This window comes from Aquarana catesbeiana, linkage group LG01 (genome assembly GCF_042186555.1).
Source record: "Aquarana catesbeiana isolate 2022-GZ linkage group LG01, ASM4218655v1, whole genome shotgun sequence".
Lineage (NCBI taxonomy): Eukaryota > Metazoa > Chordata > Amphibia > Anura > Ranidae > Aquarana > Aquarana catesbeiana.
In genome coordinates this window covers 89183491-89194261 of record NC_133324.1, presented here as the reverse complement: position 1 = coordinate 89194261, position 10771 = coordinate 89183491, and the positions used below count along the sequence as shown (strand labels likewise).

At 52.2% G+C, this 10771-nt stretch overlaps 1 protein-coding gene across 2 annotated transcripts in view; it reads left to right on the top strand.

Annotated features, from left to right (window-relative positions):
* The first annotated feature begins 1492 nt into the window (after window positions 1-1492).
* Window positions 1493-10771, top strand: part of RICTOR (RPTOR independent companion of MTOR complex 2) — a 214245-nt gene continuing 204966 nt past the window's right edge. For both annotated transcript variants that reach the window (XM_073621546.1, XM_073621535.1), the window contains exon 1: window positions 1493-1617. In XM_073621546.1, the coding sequence (XP_073477647.1) occupies window positions 1569-1617 (49 nt within the window). In that variant the 5' untranslated portion in view covers window positions 1493-1568. The remainder of the gene's footprint in view (window positions 1618-10771) is intronic.

The window sequence follows — 10771 nt, the reverse complement described above, 5'->3', positions numbered from 1 at the left end:
ATTTATTCTGAGCATGCGTGGCACTTTGTGCGTCGGATTTGTGTACACACGATCGGAATTTAACCGATCGGATTTTGTTGTCGGAAAATGTTATAGCCTGCTCTCAAACTTTGTGTGTCGGAATTTCCGACGGAAAAAAGTCAGATGGAGCCCACACACGATCGGAATTTCCGACAACACAATCCGATCGCACTTTTTCAGTCGGAAAATCCGACCGTATGTACAGGGCATTACTATATAAATCCTGCATCACAGTAATGGGGGGTATTTACTAACAGAATAGTAGCTGATCATCATCTCTCTTCAGCTTATTCAGTTAGGCCCCTTTCACATGGGCTGTCTAATCAGGTCTGCCTGTCAGTTTTTCAGGTGGACCTGATCGGACCTCTATGGGTGGCGGATGTGATCGGTGACATCCCCCGCTATCCGATCCAATCCTGTTTGCCAAATCCAGATGGATGGTGGTCCTATTTTCTATCCGTCTGGCGAATCGGATGAATTGGACAGGCGGTCTGTTTTTATCCGATCTCCCCATAGAGGGGAGCGGGGCTCTGACAGGTCCGTCCCTGCACAGTGAGCGGACAGGACCGGTCAGCTCAGCACAGATCAGATCGATCCCCCGCTGAGCAAGCGGAATCCATATAACTGACACGCCCGTGTGAAAGGCATTTCATTGAAAATGAAAGCCAGAAGGTGATTGGTTGCCATGCACAGCTGCTCCAGTCTTAGTGAATCCCCCCAATAAGTAGATGTAGTCATGTGCACTGATCCCACAGTCACTATTACCAGTTCAGAATAGCTGCCACTAGGGGGTCCTAGCCACCCACCTATTTCAAATCAGCTATTACACCATCTTTGTTATGGGCAACCCTGGAGGCACACAGCTGTGAATATCCTGTATTGCCAGCCAAGTGTATCATAAAATACCTCAGAAATACGAGGAAAGCTGACGCCACTAACAGTTAGGAAAATAACATCCTATCTTGCGTGTATAAATAGATCAATTTGCCCATAACAAACATGGCGGCTTCAGCATCCATACAGCACGTCCATTCCCTAAGCTGCGAGTCCGCGCCCAGCCGCTGCATTGGTCAACCCGCCCGAGTAGTGCGGCTTCACAGACCACATATACACTTCAGGCTGGACTGTCCGGTCCGTTATCTGTACAATCTAATTCCGTTATGGAGGAACTAAAGACGGTTCCTTGATAATCCCCCAGCTTCCATCACAACACAATTATGTGCCCACAACAAACATGGCCGATGGTGATTCACCGTAGACGAATCTTTTTCCTGTGTTGACACTGCGGGTTATTCCAGTCCGTGCCTATCCCCCATCCCAAATCTCAGCGCTTTGCCCATCACAAAGATGGCGTCCCGGGCTTCACTGACGGTAAAATCCCTTTACAGCCAAACCAAAGAAAATAGGTTCCTGTAAATCATCATTGTGGTGATCCGAGATCCCGGACACCGACCTCCTGAGGAGCCCCCACTCGCCCCGCCCCTTCCCGTCTTCTCGCGGGATCTCACGAGGTTTCCGGTGTTGTGAATGTCTCCCCTCCGAGCAACATGGCGGCCAGCATCCGCGCCCGCTCCCTCCGCCACCTCAGAATCAGAGGTAAGGGGGACACCGGGGAGGGCAGGGGCCCCTAGAGGGAGACTGAGGGGCCCCTAGGGAGGGGAGAAAGATGGGAGGGGCGTGATGTGTCACTGAGACCGGGAGAGAGAGACAACAATACCGGCTACCTACCTTCACTGAGTGTGTGACACCGATACAAGGGGACACCTACCCCTCCCCCACTACAGGGGGGCACCCCTCCCCTACTACAGGGGGGCACCCCTCCCCTACTACAGGGGGGCACCCCTCCCCCACCACAGGGGGACACCTACCCCTCCCCCACCACAGGGGGACACCCCACTCCTCCACAGGGACACACTGCCCCTCCCCCACCACAGGGGGGGCACCCCTCCTCCACTACAGGGGGACACACTGCCCCTCCCCCATCTGACCCCCCCTCTTCCATTCATCTGACCCCCCCCCTTCTCTCCATACATCTGCTCCCCCCTCTCCATACATCTGATCCCCCCTCCCCCCTCTCCATACATCTGATCCCCCCTCCCCCCCCTCCATACATCTGATCCCCCCTCTCCATACATCTGACCCCCCCTCTCCATACATCTGACCCCCCCTCTCCATACATCTGACCCCCCCTCTCCATACATCTGACCCCCCCCCCTCCATACATCTGACCCCCCCCTCCATACATCTGACCCCCCCTCTCCATACATCTGACCCCCCCTCTCCATACATCTGACCCCCCCCCTCCATACATCTGACCCCCCCTCTCCATACATCTGACCCCCCCCTCTCCATACATCTGACCCCCCCTCTCCATACATCTGACCCCCCTCTCCATACATCTGACACCCCCCCCCTCTCCATACATCTGACCCCCCCGTCTCCATACATCTGACCCCCCCCCTCCATACATCTGACCCCCCCCCTCCATACATCTGACCCCCCCCCTCCATACATCTGACCCCCCCTCTCCATACATCTGACCCCCCCCTCTCCATACATCTGATCCCCCCCTCCATACATCTGATCCCCCCTCTCCATACATCTGACCCCCCCTCTTCCATTCATCTGACCCCCCCTTCTCTCCATACATCTGCTCCCCCCTCTCCATACATCTGACCCCCCCTCCCCCCTCTCCATACATCTGACCCCCCCTCTCCATACATCTGACCCCCCCTCCCCCCTCTCCATACATCTGACCCCCCCTCTCCATACATCTGACCCCCCCTCTCCATACATCTGACCCCCCCCTCTCCATACATCTGACCCCCCCCCTCTCCATACATCTGACCCCCCCCTCTCCATACATCTGACCCCCCCTCTCCATACATCTGACCCCCCCTCTCCATACATCTGACCCCCCCTCTCCATACATCTGACCCCCCCTCTCCATACATCTGACCCCCCCTCTCCATACATCTGACCCCCCCTCTCCATACATCTGACCCCCCCTCTCCATACATCTGACCCCCCCTCTCCATACATCTGACCCCCCCTCTCCATACATCTGACCCCCCCTCTCCATACATCTGACCCCCCCTCTCCATACATCTGACCCCCCCCTCCATACATCTGACCCCCCCCTCCATACATCTGACCCCCCCTCCATACATCTGACCCCCCCCTCCATACATCTGACCGCCCCCTCCATACATCTGACCGCCTCCCCCCCACTTCCATACCTCTGACCGCCTCCCCCCCCCTTCCATACCTCTGACCGCGCCCCCCCCCTTCCATACCTCTGACCGCGCCCCCCCCCTCCCATACCTCTGACCGCGCCCCCCCCCCTTCCATACCTCTGACCGCGCCCCCCCCCCCTTCCATACCTCTGACCGCGCCCCCCCCCCTTCCATACCTCTGACCGCGCCCCCCCCCCTTCCATACCTCTGACCGCGCCCCCCCCCTTCCATACCTCTGACCGCGCCCCCCCCTTCCATACCTCTGACCGCGCCCCCCCCCTTCCATACCTCTGACCGCGCCCCCCCCCCCCTTCCATACCTCTGACCGCGCCCCCCCCTTCCATACCTCTGACCGCGCCCCCCCCTTCCATACCTCTGACCGCGCCCCCCCCTTCCATACCTCTGACCGCGCCCCCCCCCCTTCCATACATCTGAGGAAATGCGTGACTGCTACCAACATATGGGGTGCTATTAGGAAGTAGTGTAATACAATGCACATTTTTCACATGTTTCCATAAACGCGTTGCTGAGGTGCGAATGTGGTCTAAACAAACATTGATACACAGGCTGATCCATATTTTTCCTGTCATCTTTACCCATTGAATCCTCATATTCCTATATATCCCGAGATATAAGAATGGTATTGCAGCCAACAAGCTTTCAGATTCCTGTATGGGAAGGGACCAACGCATTTCAAAGTGTATTCTTCCTCAGGGATAGAGGTAAAGTAAACTGAAAGGACAAAGTGTACTTCTCAGCGCAGAGCCATGGCCCCCCCCCCCCCCCCCCGCCCCCACCAATGATGATCCTTCCAGAACCACACAGCAAGGGATCCCCTCTGGGGTTGGATGTGATACTCCAATGATGACATCTGTATATAGTGAGTGATTCCTCCACCCATATCCACTGCTGGGGCCCTTGTGGGGTGTCCGGCTCCCTCTCAATCATTGTCGCTAATTGCGGTGGCCACACTGTGGGGAATGTTCGTTTACCATCTTTCTGAGCTGATAAGTACCTTATGTTTCAGCTTAAAGTGGTGTTCCGGCTGAAATTATACTTTTTAAATAAAAATACCCCTATAATACACCATCTTAATGTATTCTAGTAAAGTTAGTCTGTAAACTAAGGTCTGTTTTGTTAGTTTATAGCAGTAGTTTGTTATTCTATAAACTTACAGCAGGCCGTGGCCATCTTAAGTGTGGGCATCTGAAGCCAGACTGTATTTCTTCCTGGATCTCATCCTTGCAGATCTCACACATGCTCAGTGCAGCACAAGCAGTGTAATAGGTTTCCACAGCAACGGCAGTTTCAGAGGAAGTTGCCGCCCCTTCCCAGAAGGCATTGCAAACAGGAAATGATGCGATGGGCCGCGGCCAGGGAGGAGGAAGTGAAAAATGAATACAGCAGATATACAGTAGGTGCTGAGAAAAAAAATAAAAAAATATCCAATTTGTTTACAGTGCACAGTTTAGTGAGGGATGCTGAAGAGTTGTAAAAGTGGGTGGAACTCCACTTTAATTTACCTTCTACTCCCTGAGGAAGAATACACTTTGAAACATGTTGGGCCATTCCTATGCAGGAGTTTGAAAGCTTGTTTGCTGCGATATCATATTTTTATCTCGGCATATATAGGAATAGGAGGATTCAAGGGATTCATGTTGACATAACAGAATACATATCGGCCAGTGTGATTTTTCTAAATGATTATTGTGATCAATAAGGATTTTTTTTAAATGTAAACGTTGCACTCTAATTCACATGACTAAAATGTCCCTTTTTAAAAAAAAAAAAAAAAAGTTCTTATGACTATTGTGACCTCATACCGTTATACTCCGCTAACGCTGATGACTGACCTGAGATCTGACTCCTCCCACACTGACACTGCTATACACTGCCACCAATCACTGACCTGAGATCTGACTCCTCCCACACTGACACTGCTAACTGACCTGAGATCTGACTCCTCCCAAACTGCCACTGCCACCAATCACTGACCTGAGATCTGACTCCTCCCACACTGACACTGCTAACTGACCTGAGATCTGACTCCTCCCAAACTGCCACTGCCACCAATCACTGACCTGAGATCTGACTCCTCCCACACTGACACCAATCACTGACCTGAGATCTGACTCCTCCCACACTGACACTGCCACCAATCACTGACCTGAGATCTGACCCCGCTATACATCAGAAAAAGTATTCTTTGTACTCATGTACTTTGTTTAAGAATAAGTGATATCATTTTGACCCATGCATTAGATCACACACCTTCCTCCTTTTTTTTTTTCACTTGGCCCGCTATACATCAGCCGACACTAAATTACTCTTTCCTCTGTGTTTATCTTTGACGTAATTATACTCCTAATAGCTTTCATATCCTCCCTACTACCTGTCAATCAAAATACTGAACCTTTTAATACCTCCGCCCTCCTACCTTGTGTTCTGTGTACCCCATTTACCCCTTTTATACCACATCACTTGTCTGTGTATATAATGAGAGGACCTCCATACCTTCTAATACCCCCACACCTTTATCTCTGCTCCACTCCTATACCACATACTCTATATATTCCACACAGCTGTCATTCTGTGACTCCATACCCATTATCTCTCTGCATACATTGTTATAGCTGTCATTGTGTGTATCCGCTCTGTACATGTATACCTGTTATTACATCCATTCTCTACACCTATCCCATGTCTCCCCCCCCCCCCCTGATTATACTCCCAGCTCATGCCTGTCATTCTTTATATCTGTGATTTTTTTTTTTCTATTGCCTTTGCCTCTATAGTCCTTTGCCTGTCATTCTATAGATTTACATTCTATATTCTTCTCATTTTTTCTATCTGCCATTCTGCACATGTTCTATTCTACAACTTTTATCCTAAAGTGGAACTAAACTGCCCCCCATCTTCCAGCACTGCGGCAGTGACCTCCCTCCCTGGCGGCTGCCATCTTCCCCCTGTGGGCTGGGCTACTGGCCTTTGATTGGCCGATGAGGAATGATATTATCCTGCACATGGTAGTCAATCATTCCGACACAGCCGGCGTGTGCCAGGAAGGAAGCTGAGCATTCGGTAGAATGCTCTGAGCAGACAGGCAAGTTAGTATTATCACAGAGGGGACATAGCAAGAGTAAGGAAACAGATGGCAACTATAAAAAAAAAAAAATCTGACAGGGGCTGTAACCCTTCCTTATTCTATTCAACATGAAAAAAAGTTTTGTGTTACTTTTAACTTTCTGTTCTTTTATATAAAACTGAAAGTGAGAAGGAATTTCTGCAAAGGAAGGTACATGTCCTCTTTTATATAGTTGTCACTGGAAGAGAAGTCCTCATTAGCCCCCCGCAGGCTGCCTGTGATGTGGGCTGTAGATGGAGTTGTCCCCCCTAAAGAAATGAAGAAACTGTCTCAGGTTCAGGAGGTATTTTTTAGGTAAACCTATTTGGCAAAACAAACGGCAGAAGTATATTGAATATCACAGGGAACCATTTGTCATTTTTTACATTTTTATTTGCAGACTCTGCTATACTCTGCTGTCACTGACTGCCCTGACACCACCATACTCCGCCATCACTGACTGACCGGACCCCGCTATACTCCGCCATCACTGACTGACCGGACCCCGCTATACTCCGCCATCACTGACTGACCGGACCCCGCTATACTCCTCCATCACTGACTGACCGGACCCCGCTATACTCCGCCATCACTGACTGACCGGACCCCGCTATACTCCGCCATCACTGACTGACCGGACCCCGCTATACTCCTCCATCACTGACTGACCGGACCCCGCTATACTCCGCCATCACTGACTGACCGGACCCCGCTATACTCCTCCATCACTGACTGACCGGACCCCGCTATACTCCTCCATCACTGACTGACCGGACCCCGCTATACTCCGCCATTACTGACTGACCGGACCCCGCTATACTCCTCCATCACTGACTGACCGGACCCCGCTATACTCCTCCATCACTGACTGACCGGACCCCGCTATACTCCTCCATCACTGACTGACCGGACCCCGCTATACTTCGCCATCACTGACTGACCGGACCCCGCTATACTCCGCCATCACTGACTGACCGGACCCCGCTATACTCCGCCATTACTGACTGACCGGACCCCGCTATACTCCTCCATCACTGACTGACTGGACCCCGCTATACTCCGCCATCACTGACTGACCGGACCCCGCTATACTCCTCCATCACTGACTGACCGGACCCCGCTATACTCCGCCATTACTGACTGACCGGACCCCGCTATACTCCTCCATCACTGACTGACCGGACCCCGCTATACTTCGCCATCACTGACTGACCGGACCCCGCTATACTCCGCCATCACTGACTGACCGGACCCCGCTATACTCCGCCATCACTGACTGACCGGACCCCGCTATACTCCGCCATCACTGACTGACCGGACCCCGCTATACTCCGCCATCACTGACTGACCGGACCCCGCTATACTCCGCCATTACTGACTGACCGGACCCCGCTATACTCCTCCATCACTGACTGACCGGACCCCGCTATACTCCGCCATCACTGACTGACCGGACCCCGCTATACTCCTCCATCACTGACTGACCGGACCCCGCTATACTCCGCCATTACTGACTGACCGGACCCCGCTATACTCCTCCATCACTGACTGACCGGACCCCGCTATACTTCGCCATCACTGACTGACCGGACCCCGCTATACTCCGCCATCACTGACTGACCGGACCCCGCTATACTCCGCCATCACTGACTGACCGGACCCCGCTATACTCCGCCATCACTGACTGACCGGACCCCGCTATACTCCGCCATCACTGACTGACCGGACCCCGCTATACTCCGCCATCACTGACTGACCGGACCCCGCTATACTCCGCCATCACTGACTGACCGGACCCCGCTATACTCCGCCATCACTGACTGACCGGACCCCGCTATACTTCGCCATCACTGACTGACCGGACCCCGCTATACTCCGCCATCACTGACTGACCGGACCCCGCTATACTTCGCCATCACTGACTGACCGGACCCCGCTATACTCCGCCATCACTGACTGACCGGACCCCGCTATACTCCGCCATCACTGACTGACCGGACCCCGCTATACTCCGCCATCACTGACTGACCGGACCCCGCTATACTCCGCCATCACTGACTGACCGGACCCCGCTATACTCCGCCATCACTGACTGACCGGACCCCGCTATACTCCGCCATCACTGACTGACCGGACCCCGCTATACTCCGCCATCACTGACTGACCGGACCCCGCTATACTCCGCCATCACTGACTGACCGGACCCCGCTATACTCCGCCATCACTGACTGACCGGACCCCGCTATACTCCGCCATTACTGACTGACCGGACCCCGCTATACTCCTCCATCACTGACTGACCGGACCCCGCTATACTCCTCCATCACTGACTGACCGGACCCCGCTATACTTCGCCATCACTGACTGACCGGACCCCGCTATACTCCGCCATCACTGACTGACCGGACCCCGCTATACTCCGCCATCACTGACTGACCGGACCCCGCTATACTCCGCCATTACTGACTGACCGGACCCCGCTATACTCCTCCATCACTGACTGACCGGACCCCGCTATACTCCGCCATCACTGACTGACCGGACCCCGCTATACTCCTCCATCACTGACTGACCGGACCCCGCTATACTCCGCCATCACTGACTGACCGGACCCCGCTATACTCCTCCATCACTGACTGACCGGACCCCGCTATACTTCGCCATCACTGACTGACCGGACCCCGCTATACTCCGCCATCACTGACTGACCGGACCCCGCTATACTCCGCCATCACTGACTGACCGGACCCCGCCATACTCCTCCATCACAGACTGACCGGACCCCGCCATACTCCTCCATCACAGACTGACCGGACCCCGCCATACTCCTCCATCACAGACTGACCGGACCCCGCCATACTCCTCCATCACAGACTGACCGGACCCCGCCATACTCCTCCATCACAGACTGACCGGACCCCGCCATACTCCTCCATCACAGACTGACCTGAGATTGGACACTTCTTAGCCAGTACTGACCGATGTAAGATCTGACAGTTATACCATGCCTGCACTGATTGATCTTAGATCTGACACTGCTATACTATCAGGTTAAAGCAGAATTCCAACTTTGGGCCAAGATGGTCCAAATTACCTATTCCCATTAAACACACTGCAATGTACTGTAATATAGTTAGGTACATACAGTAAGTGGCACTGTGTTTTCAGTAGCAGTATAGACTTCCCGTCTGCTGCCAGAACTAATCCAGCCTGAGGGCTTCTTTGCCATTCAGGAGAAGCCTTGTATTTTTATCAATGAGTACAAGACTGCCTCTGATTGGCTGGTTGAGGTGAGGAGATGGGCAGATGACATCACGATTTCCACCTCTTCCACTCAGAGGAATTCATTGATAAAAATACAAGGCTTCTGAATAGGGAAGAATCACTCAGCCTGACTCCCGTTAGGGAATTCGCCTGTACTGCTCTCAGCACACAGCACGGCATACTACTCTATATAGATAATGGTGCTAATATACATTGTAGTGCACACAGCAGCTTCATCATTCTGTAATGGAACGACGTGAACCGAAAGCTTGAATTCTACTGGCAGGTTCAGCAGGTATTTTATAGTAAACCTATTTGCCAGAACAAAGCGCACAATTATATTGAATATCCTAGGGAGCCGTGTTTTGCTGTTTTTTTTATTTTATTTTTTTCTTGTGTGTTTACAGACATTTTCACTTAACTGTGCTGGGTTTATTTCTGAATTCTCTTATAACTGTCCTCCTTTTATGTTTCATTTCATATCTATAGTCAGTGATTGCGGCCCGGGTGCAGAATGACCTTGGCTTTCAGATATTCTGAATGACAGAAGCTGACGTCAACCTACCTATGCGCCACCGCCACGTGAATGACTCAGTCATGGCGACTTATACATCAACAATGTATAGGTGCTGGCGGGGCATGCGCACAATGTAGTACTCTTCTTTACCGTACGGACATAAGTTCTTGTATGAATTAAAATGCAGTACAGACCGCTCGGGATCTTCCTGCCAGCAGTATAGGGTCGTGTGCATAGCCATAGGGCTTTATTGTTATGTGCACATTTCCTGAAGCCACCCTGACAGCTATCGATAGAAATATAAATTAGAAGAGTGTTGTGTGAAAGAAGAGCACTTATGCTCATCTCTCAGCAGCCTGTGTGTCCTAGCTCCTCCTCCCCGTTTCAGCACTACAGCCTCTGTCAATGTCTCCGCCATTCAGTGCTTCCGGTTGCTTGAGATACCACATGCTGTGGTTCCTTCCGCTGACCCCCTATGTCACTAAAGGACTCAGCAGGGTTGCTTTAAAAGACTCCTGGCACGACAAAAGGATATCTCTGCCATTGCTGGCCGCCTTCTGAAATCTAATTGCTTTGGCTTTCTAAAAAGCACTCCCTGCAAAGAAAATG